General features: G+C 52.0%; 1 protein-coding gene across 1 annotated transcript in view; it reads right to left on the bottom strand.

Annotated features, from left to right (window-relative positions):
* The window catches only part of Rab6b (RAB6B, member RAS oncogene family), a 59729-nt gene extending 42723 nt beyond the window's left edge, over nt 1-17006 (bottom strand). Inside the window, exon 1 of the mRNA XM_038322813.1 lies at nt 16721-17006. Coding sequence (XP_038178741.1) covers nt 16721-16790 — 70 coding nt within the window. The 5' untranslated portion in view covers nt 16791-17006. The remainder of the gene's footprint in view (nt 1-16720) is intronic.
* Between the last annotated feature and the right edge of the window lie 1275 nt (nt 17007-18281).

The raw sequence follows: 18281 nt of genomic DNA, 5'->3' as shown, positions 1-18281 counted from the left end.
AAAAAAATCATCTGGAACCAAACCCAAACCAACACACTAGAATTAGCAGATAATATGAGATTGTTATTATAACTACATTCCGTATGCTCAAAAGTTAAATAGAGACAAGAAATATGTTTTTAAAGACAGAAATCAAAATTCCAGAGGTGAAAACTACAAAGTCAGAGATGATGACACATCACAGAATTAACAGCAGTGAACTTGAGAACAGTGCTAAACACTATCTAAGAGGAGACAGTGTGGGGGAGGGGATAAAAATGATCAGAATACCAGTGAGCTGTGGGCCGATGTGGTCTTCCATATATGTTCTCAAAGGCTGAAGGAGAGACAGAAGTGGTGGCCGGGGAGAAAAAGAAAAAAAGAAAAGAGTTCACCGAAAGCACCCCAAGAAGCACCACCATCAGGCTACACAGAGTCAGGGTTAGCAGAAAGCTGAGGGGTGAGGGTGACGACAGAAGGGTGGGGGGTCCTTTGTGCACCAAGAGTTGGAAGATAAGGGGGCAGCAGAGTGCTCCCCTAAAGTGGTAGCAGCAAGAAGACAATGGATTGCTCAGCATGCACTAGGCCCTGGGCCCTGGGCCCTGGTTCAATTCTCAGGCCTATGGTTAAAAAAAAAAAAATAGGCCTTGGGGCAAGTGTCTATAAAGTTCTGAAAGTAAAAAACGTACTTAATACACTAAGTATTAACTGAGAACTCCATATGCAAGGACAGCATCTCTAAAAGGCAAGACAAAGGCTAATTTTAATTATTTAGACACATACAAAAGCTAACTAACTATTTGTGTCACTAGCAGATCATAATGACAAAAACCGTTGCTGGATTCTTCAAGGATGATGGAAATGATGCTGGGTGGAAAAGCGGAGAGATACAGAGAAAGGTGGACGTGGACAGGACACGGGCAAATACCACGATCTTTGTCATTTAAGTCCCTCCGAGGATAGGCTGTCCAAACAAAAGTAATAATAAGCCTGAGAGGACGACGAGAAAAACCCTTGCTACTCTGAGATGATACACCAGCCACTTGGAAACTGCTTTTACTAAAAAGCTTGGATCCTCCCTGGTCCCATGAGGTCATTAAAGCAGGAGAAAACCCTTCAGCCCACATCTTTCTCTTTGGTCTTAAACTCAGGGTCAGAGCTGGGTGTCCCAGTGCCCCCCTTACACCCCAGCACTCAGGGGGCAGAAGCAGGCTAGTTTCTATTACACAGTGAGATCCTGTCTCAAACGACTTAGTCCAGGCTCCTGCTTAACTCTGCACACAGGCATGTTACTCAAGGAAAGTCTGTGCAAAATTGTGATACCCAGTATACCTCATTCCTCTTCAAGCGGGAAAGTATGCAGATAAAAGCATCTTCCTGTTAGACTTTACTATCCAAGACACCTCCCCGCCCCCAACAAAATGAAACACAAGGTACCAGGGAATGGCTACCATCACCTGGATATCAGCAGCAGAGGCTCCTCACGGACAGAATGCCCACGTTGAGTGTATCGTCCCCTCGTGGTGTCTTCCATCCCTGTCTGCCCCCCTCTGCCCACCCCTCCCTCCCCTGCTCCCTGCACAGAAGTAGATGTCTTACAGGGACTGGCTTGACCCCTCAAGCAAGGACTTCAGCTACCTAGCTGAACTGGAACTGGCCAGTTTAACCAAGACTGCTTACTTAGGCAAACCTTTTACTCCTGTCACTCTTCTATTTAGACCTAAACCTTGAGTCAGTTCCCAGATGGACCACCTGAAAATACTTAATGGAGTTTGTTTCTCAGCACAGCTGGTTCATCAAAATCCTTCTCTGTCTTTTTACCCTCATTCCCTGCTTTCTTTGGAGTAGGTGATGGGGACCTGGTATGTTGGGACCTTCAGGGCTGAGCTTCTGGCCTAGGACTCCAGTTTTGAGGGCATGCTGAGGAAGTAGCCTCTTTGAAATAGTATCCGCCCCAGATTCTACTATCTCAGGAAAAAATATTTCAAAAATGAAAAGTGAGATAAAGACAGACAAATGCCAAGACAATTCACTGCTGGCAGATCTACTGTACGGGAGAACTGAGGGGCAGAAGGAGAGGCGTCTACAGAGTCACACTGTCTTGTCATCAGCACAGCTGCTCTGAGGGTCACCACACCTGGGTTTTTTAAGCTTGGTCCTGCCTCTGACTTGCTGTGTGACCTTATACTAGTTACTACTCTCTCTGGGGTTTAGCTTCCTCATACATACGATCTATATGACCAAAGTCTTAAGAACACTACTACTTGCTGGGCAGTGGTGGTGCATGCACTCCAGTAGTGAGGCAGAGTTCGGGGCCAGCCTGGTCTACAAGAGCTAGTACAGGACAGGCTCCAAAGTCACAGAAACCTGTCTCGAAAAACCAAAAAGAATGCTATACTTTTACTACTTAAGATTTAGAAAATGGGTTTAAAGGCAAAGGGGAAGTCTTTATATTATTTATTCTAACTTTTTATGAACCTAAAAGTATGACAAAATAAAAGACAATTAAAAGGAAAAATAATATTTTAGTTATAGTATATACACATCTCTGAGATACCCAGCATAATCAGGAAATGGTGTATTCTGATTAAACAAATGTGTTGGTGAATATGTTTTAAGATTTAATTTTTAAGTATTTGTTCATATATGTGCGAGGGGGTATCAGAATCCCTGCAAGCTGGAGTTACAAGTAGTCGTAAGTCACCCAACGTGGGTGCTGGGAGCCAAACTTGGGTCATGCAGGCTCTTAACAGCTGAACATCTCTCCTGCCCCTAGTGAGATTTCCCTAAGAAACTGGAATATTACTGTACATCTATTCAAGACTCATGGCTGCGGTGAGCTTTTCTTATTACAGGTTCCCACTGATGTGTGCACATTTGAGATGCATATTGTACGTGTGTGTGTGTATGTGTGTCTGTGTGCGTGTGTGTGTACATACATGGTCAATACAAGAGGTCTGCGTGGAAATGCCCCAGTTTCCCTGGGCTTCTTGCTGTTAGGACTGATGGTCAAGAACGTCACCTTCAGGGGTTCTGGGATCCCCCCGAGATCTCGGCACCCCACTGTAGGCTGCAGAACTACTCCAACCCCAGCCAGCCTACCCAAGTCCCAATTCTTTCTGCCTCGCAGGATGGCATCAAACACTCATAGCCATCTCCAGAAAGGTATGGTGCCGTCCATGCAGGGCCAAGTGAAGACTTCTGGATGTCACACACCTGGCACTGGCAGGTCCCCATACATAGCACACACAGCAACCCTTAGCTTCCCAGGAAAGTCACACTGAGCTAAGTCAGTTGCTCTGAGGCTCAGCCCGGCTCCAGCCAGACACTGCAGACCAACTGTGTCCACGCATCTCAGAAGTTGCAGAGCTGGTCCACCATGATCACAAGCATGCTGTAGAGAAGGGAGATGCGCCCCCCCCCCCCCATCTCTTAAAAAGGTTTCTGCTAATGCAATCTGGCAGCTTATCTAACAGGATGTCTTGATTCGGCCAGCCATAAGTTTGATAAAGTACTGGGCATGCTCATCCTTTTCTTGCCAAGGCTGGGGGTGTGGATGTTAAAAGCCTCTGTTCCTCAGGAACAGAAGGAAGGTGAGGTGGCAAGATTGCAGACAGAAAGCTGCAGGGCATGGCTGTGCTCCCTGAGTTGTCAGACTTGGAATAACCTACAGGTCCCAAGACCAGGGTCAAAGCGTTGGCACGACAATGGACCATGCTCGCTCAGGAGTGCGGAAGGGGCCTGCAGATGACGGACGCTGGCAGCCATCTTCCCAGAAGTCCATGCTCTTCTCAGAGGAACTCTTGGGCTGGCAAGCTAAGATGTTCTCAGTCTCCATGAGAACAGGGGCTGCTTCCGGTGCTGCCTTTGTGGGCCCTGACTTCTCTTTCTGTCCTCCGCAGATGCTCACACAGCTTCTCACCTTACTTCTGGCTCAGGAGAAGATGGACAGAGGTCGGCTCCCCTCAAGCCAGTTGGAGAAGGAAAACTGCTAGGCCTCTCGTTCCTCCTCCTGTTCCCAAGACATATATACTGACCCCTGCATAGCAGCAGGTCTCCTGCTGATGTACCATGAGGGCTGCTGTCTCTAACAAGAAAACGCACTGTAAACCTCAGGCCCCCGGGCCTGTGTCAACACGAGCCACCTGGAACACAGGAAGGACCACTGTGCCTCCAACGTTTGTGGAACACAGATGGTTGCTGGTCAGGCACCAGCCTAGATGAAGAAGCAGGGGAACCGGGGCAATGTTCAGATTCCTGCCCCTACATTGCATGCTCTAGATCTCTAAGGAGCCAGTCTCAAAAGCAGCCCCATAATGTTGGAAGCCACAGAGGACTCTGGAGCCGATGGTTCAGAATTCATGTTTCTCCTGGCCAGCAGTAAGGTGAGAAGCTGTATGAGGATCTACAGAGGACAGGAAGAGAAGCTGGAACCCAGAGAGGTAGCACCGGAAACAGCCCCTGTTACCATGGAGACTGAGAGCCTCCCGGTTTGCCAGCTGGCACCATGCTACCTTTCACACATCCAAGAGATGTGAAGGCAGAGGAGAGGGGTCACCTGTGTAACAGGACACAGCACCAGGGCCACAGCCAGGCACAGTCTCTTCCAGGGCACCACTGAAAGGTCGCCCTCAGAAGCTGCTCTTACTCCTTGTCCTTGCCGCTGATATGAACCCACAAGGTCCCCAATGTGCCACCAGGCCAGGAAGGCTCCAAGAGGAAGTGCCAAGAGTCAACAGAGAGCTTAGAGGACAACAAAGCATGGCAGCCTGGCTCCTGGGAGGGCCACCAATCAGGGCAGCCTCAGAACACAAGGGCATGGCAAGAAGGGCCTGCCGGGTGTTCTAGCCCTGCATGTGACAGAGGTTTATTTGGGACCACATGAAGAACATAAGCAGATCATGCATCGGGGCTTCATAATGGGGCCTGGGCAGCTGCTTAACCCAGAGCAGATCATGGATCCCTCCTGAGAACTCCACTTCTTCTCTGACAAAGGGACCCCCACCACCTTCTCTCCTCTGTGTAAGCTATCTGTTGCTGTGCACCATCACAAGGTCACAAACACGGTGTCTGCTAGGCTGTACTTATTTTCTGAAGTTAGAATCCTCCTCCAAGCTTATAAAGTAGAAGACAAGAATTTGGATCTTCGTGGTGTGGACTGAATTGAAGCCTCATTCTCTTGCTGGTTGGTGGCTGCACTTTCTTCTTAGAGGCCCAGCCACAGCTCCCAGCCAGAAAGTCCCTCTTATACACAGTAAGGCAGCTTATTTGAGGCCTGGAGGAATAATTTTCTAATAAAACAGTTCAGAGGGGCTGGGGAGATGGCTCAGGGGGCAAAGGGCTTGCCACACAAGCATGAGGACCCGACTTCAGTAAGATCCTCAACACCCTTGTGAAAAGCCAGGGCTATTTTTTTTTCAGGCAGCACATGCCTATAAATTTTAGCACAGGAGGTAGAGGCAAGAGAATTACCAGGGCTCACTGAACAGTGAATCTAGCCGATCAATGACTCCAGGTTCGTTGAGAGACCCTGTCTCAAAATATATGGTGGAGAGAAGTGGAGAAAGACAGCTGGGGGACATGGAATAGGAACATAAGGGATGCTTATCATCAAAGCACACTGCATACATGTATGACACTTTTAAAGAATAAATTTTAATTAATCAATGAAAAATAATCCAAGGACAAACTATCCTGTTACCTTTCTCAATAATATGACTCAATTTAACGAGTGACCTCTTGACACCTCCGCCATACTGTATAGGCTAGCAGCAAGTCACCAAGTTCATCTGCGCTCAGAGGAAGGATATTTGAGGAGATGGGACTCAGTGTGACACGCTCACCCCCGACTGCCTTTCCCTTCCCCCTCCTACGGCTGTGAACTGGGCTGACTCCCCACCCTCAGACCCCCGCCACAGGTCTCCTAGCCTTCAGACATTCCTCCCAGTCTGCTGGGATGAAGGCAGAAGGCAGGGCTGCTCTGCAGTGCCTACTGGTCCACACCTCTGCCCAGTTCGCCCACACCACAGCTGGGGCTCCCAAACAGCAGACACCAATGACGCCAGCTCCAGCAGCCCTTCTGTTCCCAGAGCTTGAGAAGAGCTGAGTTTTTCTGGCCCCACATGTGGGTAGGAAAGGTCCAGGACTGGAGATGGGCCAGGTGCCTTCCTAGTCAGGCCTCCTGCTCCATGTGATCTGGGCAGTGGCCTGCAGTACTATGGTGGGGTGTAGGGAAGCAGGAGGAAACCGGATGAATCAGAATCAAGAACACACAGACCCTAGGGATGCATGTAGGACGTGCTAAGAACTTAAAAATAATTTGGGAGTGTTTTTTTCCTGAAACGAAGCCCTTCCTGGGGAGTGTTCTCTACAGAAGCAGCAGAAGTCAGCAGAGAGTTCAGTCCCAAGGTGTGACATTATTACAGGGACCAGGTAAGTGTTATCTTCAGGGTCACAGCAGCAGCAAAAAATCCTTGGGGGAGGAAGAGGTGGAACCCGGTGCCCCTCCCTTTAGCTCCCCATGGGAAGCACTGGGATACTGGGACTTGCTGATGGAGGTCCTCCAGCAAGCACCACTCAGAACCTTCCTTTTCTTGACTGCCCCACAGGGCTACAGTCCTCTTCTTGGCCTTCACGGTCACAATATCCTGTGCCCAAGAACCAGAAGCAGTCTGACAGACCCACCAGCCTTTGACTGGACTTGGTCAGAACCCTGGGATGGATAGTACCATGAGCAGTCAAGCATCCTGGCTCTGGAAGCCCCAGGGAAGACAGCGAGCCCTTTAAGTCCTAGGGAGGCTGTGGTGCTGGCCTGTGCTGGAGGCAGTAAGCACTCCTTCCCTGACTCCTTGGTCTCTGTCTTCCCCTCTGGCTACACCTGTGGCTCCCTCCTGACCTACTCACCAGACTCATGAGAGAGAGGGGTGGGGTTCCAAAGGCCTCCACTGCTCTGCTCTGTGTGCCCCTCCCTGCTCATCACAAGGCCAGGGGGATGTTTCTCTCCCTCTCTTAGAGTTAGCCAGAACTTTATCTGCCCGTCCCCCAGGACTTGGCTCTGGTGCACAGGTCAGTTACAGCAACCTATTCCTGAACTGGGGCTGGGTCTCTAGCTCCCACCCTTGCCTATCCTAGAAATGGGGATACAGAGACCCCGAAGAGGCTGAACAAGTCAAAGTGGTGCCTTTGTCCTCTGCTGAGCTCCAACACAGAGACGAGCCGTCCCCCACCCTGACCTCAGAGATGATAGATCCAGTACTGTTCTAGGGGTTGTCAATGCAGACAAAGCAATCAGGGCTACATCCCTGCTACCAAAGCTATACCAGGTGGTGTTCCACTGCAGTGGAAGACTGCCAAGACAGGAAGGGCAGGGAGCAAAGGTCACGGGTCATCAAGGTTGAAAACCAGTCCCCAGCTGATCCCAACAGGCCGCTCTTTCCAGTTAGGGGTGTGCTCAGGGGTGGCAGTTCTCCACCCCCGACCAGGCTCCTGGCTCTCAACCCTGGCTTTTGGAGCAGTCAGTTTAAGATTAGGTTTTGGTCTCCAAGGCAGGGAAGAGCACTTTCTCTTCAGCTGTGTTGTACTCTCAAATCTCCTCATCTTGAAGGGGAGACAGCAGCAGTGGAGGAAGTGGGGGGGGGGGTGAGCAAGGGAGGACTGGCAGGAGGCTGATCAGAGAGCCAATACCTGCTTCTTATTGCATGCTGCATCTGCCTGAGCAGCTGGCAGAGGAAAGTCTGGAAGGCCCTACTACAACCTAAAACACCCCTGCCCCCAAGGTCAGAGTAGCCAGGAGCACCAGCCTACTGTGGAGGCTAGGCAGACAGGGGAGTTCAAAGTGGCTATTTCTGGGACATCTGAGGGCAGTGTGAGACAAGGCTTCGAGTCTTCCCCTATTCCTCTCATTGTCCTGAGGCTTTTCTCTGAAGATCAAACTGAGAGAATACACCCACCCAACTAGGCAGGCCAGACGAGGCAGAGGACTGAACTTAGACCCCCGGAAGCCCACTCTATGCTCTGAACGTCCTCTGTTGGGCCAAGTTCAGTCACTTGGACCTTCAAATTAGGACTTTCGTCTCCTAATCCATGAGCATGGGCCTCCTGTTGAAGCCTCCCTGGGTCCCCACTCTCTACAAGACAGGCTCAGATACTGGCGTGGGAAGTCAAGGGAGGCCCCTTAGGTCTGGCCCTGACATCAGTAGGCTCGAGCCCTACACCTGCTACTCTCCCATGCCTGTAGGCTACCAGGTTGCCCGCAGCCCTGAACCATGCCCAGTTCTCCAGAGGCCCCAAACCTTCTACTGTCTTGGTAGAGCGGAGCCCTTTGACCCCTGCATCTCCATGCCTGCAGGTGCTCTCCCGCTTGTCCTAAAACCTCTGAGAACTTCCGATGGCTCCCTCAAGCAGACCATGGCCACAGCCTTGCTTCTGTATACACTGCTTCCTATTTATAATGGCTGGGGTGTCTTCCCACTTACCTCAGGCCAAGTGCCGCTCTGAACATTCCACAGGCCCTAAGTCACATCACACACAGCTTCTGCCCCTGTTTGTTGGGAAAGATGAAGTGCTCTTCCCATGAGGGGCTTTGGTGGCCTTGAAGGGGTAGGCTGGTGAGCTGGTGCCACTTCCTGCCACCGAGGAGGGATGAGTAAGGGCAAACATTAAGCCAGAGGCCCAGGTCTCCTCCTTGCTGAGTAGAGGCTGCCTCTGGGCTTTACTGGGTCCACGGACGCCTCCTCCTCACAAAGCCTCCTTCTCTTCTGTTGTCAAATGGAAAAGCCACTGTGCCACGCTGAGGCTGTGTGCTGCAGCATACCTGCAGAAATGCTCCGTGCACCTATGTGCCTTCCCTAACAGCTGCACGGTGAGGAGGGGAGGGGAGGTTTCCGTCACGATTTTACTGACAAAGCCAGCTGGCACTTGGGCTTTAACCGTGTGCCGTGTACTCACACATTTGATCTTTGTGAAATTCCAGCAAGGTCATGAACTAAGGAAAAGGAGCATGCGTGGTCCTACTGCACCCCAAACACCATCCAGACAGTGAGGGCAGAAGCCCAGGACTCGGGAAGTCTGACATAGTGATGGTTGGAGCAGGAGCTTAGGTAGGGTCACCAACACTGCCTTGGTTCTGGCTCTTTCCTTATCTGAGCCCTGGGTGCCTGAGAGCTGTCACCTTCCTGGCTACCTTCATCTTAGGTCATCCATATGTGGAAGAAATGCCTTCTGGTGACAGGAAGGAGAGGGTGGACCAAACACACCAGGAGAGAGGAGCCAGAGCAGAGCTGGCTAACTCCTGATCCTAACCAGCACTGCCACCCCGCAGCCCCTCATCTCTAGGTTCATCTCTAGGCTCATCTCTAGGCTGATGTGTCACTGTATTCCTGGCATCGTGCTTGGTGCCAGCACAGATTACAGAAGGAAGAGTCCGAGCTCCACTGGCCCAAGAAGCCACCCTACCCAGGAGTCTTGGGAGCCAGAGTGGAGCTGGGGACAAATACCATCTGAGTCTCCAGGACACTGTAGACCCAGGCACACAGTCCACACAGCAGGTGGTTTGACAAGCTGACACTGTTTGAATGGGTTCATCCCTTGTTGGTAACGGGTTCCCAGCTAGACCCTAGGCAGGATGTCCCCAGAAGAAGTAGGCTGAAGGTTGATTCTCTACTGGTCCCCTTCAAGGCATCCCAAGTAAGCAATTCACTGTGTGGGGAGACAAAGTACCTGCCAGAGTCACCAGCCAAAGGCCCGTCCTTCCTGTGCTGGGCTCCGACACCTTTCATGGCCTGCTCTACACAGGGATGTGCCGGTTCCTCTTCAGCAATGTGTCTGGCACAGGTGTTCTGAGTCATTTATGGCAGACCTCATGCTCCTAAGTCCTTAATGTTCTTTTGGCCCTGTTCCTGGCCCTAGGCCTGACTTTGACAATGACCTGGTCTAAATGCTTGGGTGGGGTGTATGAGAGTGTGTGAGTGAGTGAATGTGTGTGTGTGTGGTGTGTATGTAGGTCAGAGGCCAACCTGTCATTTCTCAGACATAACCCTCCCCCTTTTTTGAGACAGAGTCTCATTGGCCTGGGACTCAGCCAGTAGCCCATGCTGGCTAGCTAGTGAGCCACAGGGATATACCTGCCTCTGCCTCCCCAGTGCTGAGATTAAAAATATTTATTACCACAACCTACTATTTTACAGTTGTTTGTGTTTTGTTAGTTTTGCTTTTCCCCGGGTGCTGGGGTTAAAGGCATGTGTCATTACCTCCCGACCACACCCCGCATATGAGTTTTGGGGAACCAAAGAAGTTCTTCATGCTTGCAAGACACTCCCTTGATTAAGCTACCTCACCAGCCCCGGCCAAGCCAGCCGCTGCCTCATGAACCACAAAATGATTATCACTGCATGTTTGTCATGGGCGAGCGGAAAAGTACAAAGTGCTCTTGGAGAGCCTGGGGCACCAGACCTGAGGTGCCTAGAGCTACCTGGGGTTAGCAGGGAAGGACACCGACAACCAGCCTTTCTATGTATTTCTTGAACAATTTAGTTTTGGTTGTGAACCTAGCCTTTCATGGCTGAGCCCTCTTCCCAGCCCTCTTGGAGACCGCTTTAAAGAAGCAATTCTGCCCTCAGGGCTACACTATCATCTGTATCCTTCAGGACCCAGGTCTGTCCCTTGGGTGCGCCAGGCCAAGGCACGTAGCCCCAGTTACCTAGGCTCCCACTGGTCTTGTTACCAAGAGCACAAGATAAATATGTTTTTTTTTTTTTTTTTTTTTTTTTGGTTTTTCGAGACAGGGTTTCTCTGTGGCTTTGGAGCCTGTCCTGGAACTAGCTCTTGTAGACCAGGCTGGTCTCGAACTCACAGAGATCCACCTGCCTCTGCCTCCCGAGTGCTGGGATTAAAGGCGTGCGCCACCACCGCCCGGCGATAAATATGTTTTTATACTAAAAATAAACTACTTTATTAAAGTGATAAAAATACTCATGGCAACAAAAATTTTTCTTTTTGAAATGATCCCTCTTAGTTTCAAGCGAAAGTTATAGAAATAAGGAAGAAAATTTGCCTTTTGAACCCCCGGCATATAATATAGACCTCCTCAGGAGTCCTGAGAAGTGAACCAGCACCCATCCTTTCCCTGGCTCTAGAAACAAAGACTGCCTGCCATTCCCAGTCCTCTTGGGACTTCAAGTCCCCAAGCCCTGCCTGGAGCCCCGTTTCCCAGCAGCCTGTATTTCTGGCTGGAACAAAAGAGCTGCCCATCTCAGGGCGTGTCTCGTACTTCTCCTTGGCAACCTCCACCAAGAGTTCCTCCATCTTCCCTTCTGCACAATGAGACACAATAAAGGATCACAGACAGATACATACATACATACATACATACAGACAGACACAGACACACACATACACACACGCACACACGCACAGGACAGTAGTCCAACCCCATTCAGGCTTTTGCTGTTCTACCTAACCTTTAACTTGGCTCCATGGTTCTGCCCAACAATTTCATTATTTATATTAAGACCAGGCAGCTCTGTATGTCCAGCAACAGTGAAAGACACCGAATGGGGTTGGGTGGCAAGGGCGGGCTGGATGCAACATGCACCTCTGTTGGCTCTGCCAAGGACTGTCTGCAGTATCAGGGCAACATGGACTAACTTTAGGGGTGCAATTGTAGAAGAAAAGGACAGGAAGTTATTTTGTTACATTTTTAAAGGATTTATAACTATTTAAGGACTATAGAAAATGACGTTATTATTCAAAAGCTGGTAATCACTATAGGGCATACCCAGCACACTTTATTTTCTCTCTACTGGCATATTCTCTTGTATAGATCTTTGGCACTATTGACGCCATTTTTCTCTTGTGCTGCATATAGTCTTCAAGTCTCTAGTCCGGATGTGGTTTGTCCCTCAGGTAGCAGTGGGTCTTTTAAGAGGTGGGACCAGGGAACTTAGCTCAGATGACAGAGTGCTTAATATAGCAAGCACAAGGCCCTGCATTCAATCTCTGGCACTCAGGAGTGGAGGTTGGAGGGCTCAAGGTGATCCTTAGCTACACGGGGAGTTCAAAGCCAGTGAGGACTATATAAGACCCTGTCCACCATCTTATTCTCCCACCCCCATTCCCACTCAACTGTCCACACAAATAAGACAAGAAACCTTTTAGGAGGTTTCTGATGCACTGGAGCTTGACTGGGAAAGGATTGGAAGCCATCTACCGTCCTGTGGTAATGTGACCTCACGCTCTCATAATCACTCCCAACACTGATGTCGTCTGTTATGACAGCCTCACTAGAACCGAGCCACTTACCAGCACCCTGTCCTTGACTCTTTGGTGTCAGCTAAAGGCACCCGCTTTCCTTACAAAGCTAGCCTGACTCGGATGTTTCAGTACAGTACCAGAAAGCACACTGGTACACTCTTAGTGTCTATGTGAGTCTCTCCTACACGCCTCTCGAAACAAACAGAAACCAAGGGTTCTAAGTCTGCACCCAATATCCAAGGTTCTCTCTCGTGTGTTATTATTCAAGGGAGGGGGTAGGGAGAGAGAAAATTAAGAGAAAAGAAAGTAAGACAAGCAACTGAAGTACAGAAGAGCTTGGTGGTTTAGTCCAGGTCCCCAAGAGAACTGCTCTGGTCTGACATGCCCTTCCTGACCCTGCTAAGATGGAAGCTCCCCCGCGTTTCTTCAGAGATATAAAAGGAGTTGGAAATCCTTGAGGATCTCAGGGGACTGTGCATGACCATGGCACAATGATGAAGTTCCCTGAAGAAAAAAAACCTGCCAAGTGTCCCTGGTAAGAGAAGGCGGCAAGTGCCAGGATGAAGGGAAGCTGCACGAAGCTGCCTTGACTCCTCCACTGCTAATCTGCCGATAGGCCGTCATCAAATCTCACACATCAAGGATGCCGTCATCTTCAAATCAAGATATTTGGTGAGCACACACAGCCCACAGCTGGGGCGGGGAGAGCAGGAGATGACTAAGGCACAATCCTTTAGAAGTGCTCTGGCGTCCCAGAATTTGGGTACCCCAAAGGGTTAATGAGCATCCTAAAATCCTTAGCTAACTGAAACAACAGGAGAGGGTCATGGGATAGCACATGACCAACTGTTTTTTTTTTTTTTTAAGTGCTTGTTTAAAAAAAAAATCCAAGTTGTGCCCATTTGTGGCAAGGCAGGCCTGGGAATTGAAAGGAGGAGAAAGCTTCTGGAAGGGCAGCAGCAGGCACATCACCAAGCTAGTGAAGGGCAGTTGTGTGCTGGTGGGTAGGGAGGCTGCGGGGAACAGGACTGAGCCTGTGGGAAGCTTGTCCTCCTTTACTGGAGGAAGTGGGGGTCAGTCTCTACTGGGCGCCAGCAAGCCAGATCCCTTAGGGTCATTCTTGATATCCCGTGCCTCCACCTATGCTTTCTGGCGAGCAGGCTAGAGGAAGGGGAGCAGGGGAGCTTCTCTGAAATCTCTTCCTGTGCTCACACTCAGGCCTAAGGATGTACAGGCTGGCCTACTGACCTCAGCCTGGGACAGCAGACAGCCTGCCTTGTGTATGTCCACTCTTTCTTCCCCTTTCCTCACCACACACACCAAGATGTGTCTGGCGAGGCTTAGATGCCCTTGAAGGCTCTGGTAACTTGGGAGGAAGACAGAAACCCTTCAGGTCCACTTTCCTTTCAGACATATGCGCCTGTCTGTCTCTTCTGGATGCTATGAAGGGTCGCGGACCAGCCTGGTGTGTGTCACCCTCTTGTGTTCCCCATCATTGTCATCCATATTAGGATTAGTCAGAAAGACCCAGACAGCTTCCTGAGCACAAACGGGACTAGATGGCCTCCCTGATGCAAAGAAATACCTTATCCTAGGTCCCCTAGAGTCTACTGAGGATCCTACCCCGGGTGGGGCTGGCACTGCCAGCAGACTATAGTCCATAGTCCATGTGATAACATTCACTCTGCTGTCACGCTCTCTTCCAGGCTGGAAGTTTGTTCCAGAGACAGGGCACTCAAAGCTTTCCCATTTGAGCCAGTTCCTTGGTACCTCTGAAGGCATCATGCCTACCTGCGATTATCTGCCCCAGGGTATCTTCTTCCTTACCCTGCTCCAAGGCTGACCCTCCTCTCTGGAGTCCAGATATCTCTGCCCACCAGTCTAGAGCATACCACCATATTGCCAGGAGTAGAGATCAGGAGACGTCTGTGTCCTCCCTCCCCCATCACCAGCAGACCCAGCTCAGATAGGCAAGCTTATGCTTCAGAGTTCAGCGGGCTCAAGTGCCCTGGTATAGAAGGCAAGGGGCCTGCAAGATCACAGAAGAAGGGAGACCTCGGGCAGGGTTTGGATCAGACCTTGGGAGCCTCCCTCCACAGCACAGGCTGCAAAGGATGTTAGCATGCAAAAGCATGCATAGGTAAGGCGACACCGCCAGGCTTGGGGATACACATAACCTCTGCAACGCACAGACACTAAAGGCTCTGTAAAGCTGAGGTAAACAACTCACTAATGACACAGCTAAGTGGAAGGAACTATTCAGGGGCTTGGGCTGTCTGCCAGAAGGGATCAAGGTGGCTAGCAATTAATCTCACTGATGGACCATGTTCTAAGGGTGCAGGAACTCTACCTCCAGCTAACTAGTCCAGCATTCCTTCTAGGTCACCCAAACCAACTATCCATGAGCCCCTATATCCTTTCTAAGAGGTTCTGGATGTAGCTTCCCCGGTTGAAGGTCATCTTATTTCCCAGTGACAGGCTAGTGAAAATGAGGATTCCTGCTCCTCAAATGCTCACAATTCACGCCGGGTCTCCAGGCAAACCCTCCCCATTTCCTGGTGCTCCCTTTCCACAGAAGCATGGGGGCAAAGGTAGACTCTCACTTTTGTGACTTCTGACCTGCAAAGGGGGAGGGACTGGCAGAACTCTCAGCAGGGGTTTTCCCCATCAGCGCGGTTTCTAAGGAAGCCCAGAGTTTTCATTCAAATCCACCACCTATGATTCTTTATGGAACTGTGTTCAGACTTGGAATAAACAAATATTCTTTGAGCATAGTGCAGGCACAGAGGAAAACATGAGGCATACGGGCTCCTTCAAGCCACCCATTTTTTTTCTGAGACAGAAACTGAGTGTCTGAGAGGCCTCAAATTAGGCAAAAGACAATATAGTTGAGACTTCTACCTCAAGGATGCTGTACACCTGCAGGTTCCCTCCTAGGGCTGAGGTGCATCCAAACCCTTTCCACACAGCAGGGACGGAGGTGTCCTCTGTGACACTGGGATCTACGAAGGACTGGAAATCGGAGCCTGCTGACTACCTAGCTGGACTGGTCTCGATCTGAAATGTCCCAAACCAGTTCTCCAGGACAGGCAACCACTCCTTCCATTCTGATCCCAACCCTCCATCTCAGGTACTGAGCATCAACAGACAGAAGGTGGCCATGTGACCCCCCCACAGCCCACGCGCACACGTCATAGCTGCTCTGTGCCTGAGCCCACCAGGTCCTCCCACAGCCTTCCTTCTCTTGGACTCTAAACCAGCTAACAGGACTGGTTTACAGAGGCAGAGCCAGAGATTCCCGCCCCCTGGGGATCCCCTTCTCCTCCAGCAGAAGTGCTCAGAGCCTAGCTTGTCTCTGTAACCCCCTGGTGATGGTGATGAGGCTCCTGGACCGAGGTTCATGGAGCCACACCTTCCTACAGGTATCAGAGGGGTCGCTGCTCTTCCATCTGGGCGTCCCACCTTGGACCAACCTGGGTTTCAGATACTTGGGGTGGGGAGGCTCCTGAACAGCAAAAGAAACCTTCAGTCTCCCCCTCCTTCGGCTCTGGCTGGCTGTCACGGTGACCTCCCCTCCCCCAAGAAGGGCGGTGAGCTGGGAGATGGGGGTGGGAGAATCCACCGGCTCCACTGATGCTCTCTGGAGGGGGCAGGGAAGCCAGGCAGGGCGTGTCGCTTAGGCCTTTCTCTGCCCAGTGCCAAGCTTCTTGATATGAGACGCTTCTGTTCCATCCCCCAAGTCACCTGCTATGGAGAGAATCTTCACTCTCATGGTCCACACCCCTGAGCCCCAAAGAGGCTAATGCATTAGCGAAGGACAGTGGGTCTAGAACCTTCTGCCCAGTCAGATGTAAGCCAGGGAAGCTAAGCACTCTGTTCCCCTACCACCTGCACCCACTCTTTTCAAAAAGGGACAGGTGTCGTGTCGTGTCCCTCATTCCCGAGCGGCCATCTGCTTCAGGGCTGGACTTGTCCTTCCCCCTGGTTCCGGGTAGGGTCCACAGGGAACCCCTTGGGCGCAACCTTATTGGGGTGGGGGCAACTAGCCTCTAGCCCCACCTCGTTCTCCCAAAAGAGGCTCCTGTCTCCTCGCCCACACCCTCCCTGCCACCGAGACACCTGCACCGTGCTCCGCAGCCGGTGCCGCAGTGCGAGCTAGTCAGCGAGCCCGCGAGCCCGGCGCCTAGAGCCACTGTGCTAGCCGACGCCCTCGGTCCTCCAGGACGCAACTGCACGGGGGACCCCTAGCCAGATCCCACCCTCACCCTCTTCCCCAGACCCCGGAGCCGCCTCCATCCTTTACCCCGGGTCCTCCCCAGCCCGGCCCCACCCGAGCCGGCCCCATTTCCCCATCTGCATCCCTTTCCTCCTCCGCCCGGGCGTGGAAGGGCCTTGGTGAGCCTGAGCTGGGAGGGTCCCCAGTGGGGTGACTGAATGGGCGGCATGGGGAAAGCACTCGGCTCCGAGCCGAGAGAATAAACCGAGTACTCACCGCTCTGCTCCCCCAGGAACACCAACTTGAATTTTCGCAGCGGGTTCCCAAAATCTCCCCCTGCGGACATGGTGCTGGCAGCTGGGGCCCGGAGAGGAGGAGGAGGAGGAAGCGGCGAAGGAGCAGGGAGGGGAGAGTAGGAGGGCGAGGGGAGGCGGCGAGCGGTGCGGGAGCCGGAGGGGGAAGGGTTGGCTGCGCGCGCCCCTGACTCCCCAGCTGCGGCCCGGCCCCGGCCTGCGGCTGCGTGTCCGACGGCGGCGACGGCGGAAAGGGAGGAGGCAGGGTGTGCGGCGCAGCCGAGGGCGGCGCTGGCTGCACGGGCGACAGTCGCGTTGTGGACGCCCGAGGCTCGGCGCGGGCAGCTAGGCACGGGTGGAGCGGGGCGCAGGGACAGAGCTGGGCGGAGGAGCGCTCTCCCCAGCAGCGCCACGCGCCCCCTCCCGCCCGCCTGCTCCGCCCGCGCCTGCGCTCTGCGAGCTCCCCGGCATCTGATGTCATGCGAAGCCCGTGGGCTTGCGGGGCTTGGGGGGCGTGCGCCAACCCCCCCTCCCCAACCGCCGCAGCCCGCCTGGGAGAACCACCTCGCCTTGTGCTTACGAGAGGCGCCCCCCACCCCACCCCACTCCCGCATCGGAGCGACTTGCTTGGCCTGGCTACTTCTGTTCCCCCCACCACCACCACCACCACCACATAGAAAAAAAAAAAGATATGACGTGGTCAGGGGGACATTTGCTTCTGGTCTTTGACACCTGGATGCGGGTCCCTTCCTCCGTCTCAGGCACAGAAACGCAGAGTAGTGGTCGGACCGGGCGGGAAGGAAAGGGCCAGTGCATGGTATAGTGGCTAGTATGAAGACCTGAGAATACCTGGTGCAGACCAGGGTGGGGCTCCGCTGTCGCCCCTGGTCACCTCTAGCTCACCCTCCCATCTAGGCCCAGACTCTTCATGGGGAAGGGTCTACGGTGTCCCCAGCAGGTCTGGCCTGTGGGAGAGAAGACACCCTCACAGGACGTGCCTGAGGCAAACCCACTGGTTTGAATCCTAATCTACTCCATGGAAGAGAAGATTTGGTGGAAGCCAGCTCCACTTACACCAGGACAGTGCCCAGCCTTTCTCGACCCTGAGACCACCAGTCCAACTGCACTCTTTTGCCCTGGCTATTTATGTTTATTTGTGTAATGAGCTCCAAGAGGACACAAGGGCAACCTTCTATTCATCTCTGTTTTCCGGACACACACACAATAGGGTGAGAGCAAAGGGTAGACATTAGGACTAGATGCACTCACAGGACAACCCAGTCTAAAACATGCAGTTAATAGAGGCCTTACAAAGCCCCCTCTTTCTCTCTTGCTGCCTGCTCGTCTTGACCTCTGGCCTTCAGGGAATGCTTATTTGGAATTTGTGGTGTATGCTACACACAGAGCCAGGAGTGAATGTGACCCATGCCTACAGTAAATTTGTGAATTTTCCCAGGGAGTATCCACTGGAGTCTCCCACTGCTTGTTAAACCCTCACAGTAAACGCCATGGAAGCAACAACTGAGACTCCACCTGGAATCCAA

This window comes from Arvicola amphibius, chromosome 3, assembly GCF_903992535.2.
Source record: "Arvicola amphibius chromosome 3, mArvAmp1.2, whole genome shotgun sequence".
Lineage (NCBI taxonomy): Eukaryota > Metazoa > Chordata > Mammalia > Rodentia > Cricetidae > Arvicola > Arvicola amphibius.
The sequence above is the reverse complement of the archived record's forward strand: the minus strand, read 5'-3'. Positions and strand labels throughout refer to the sequence as shown.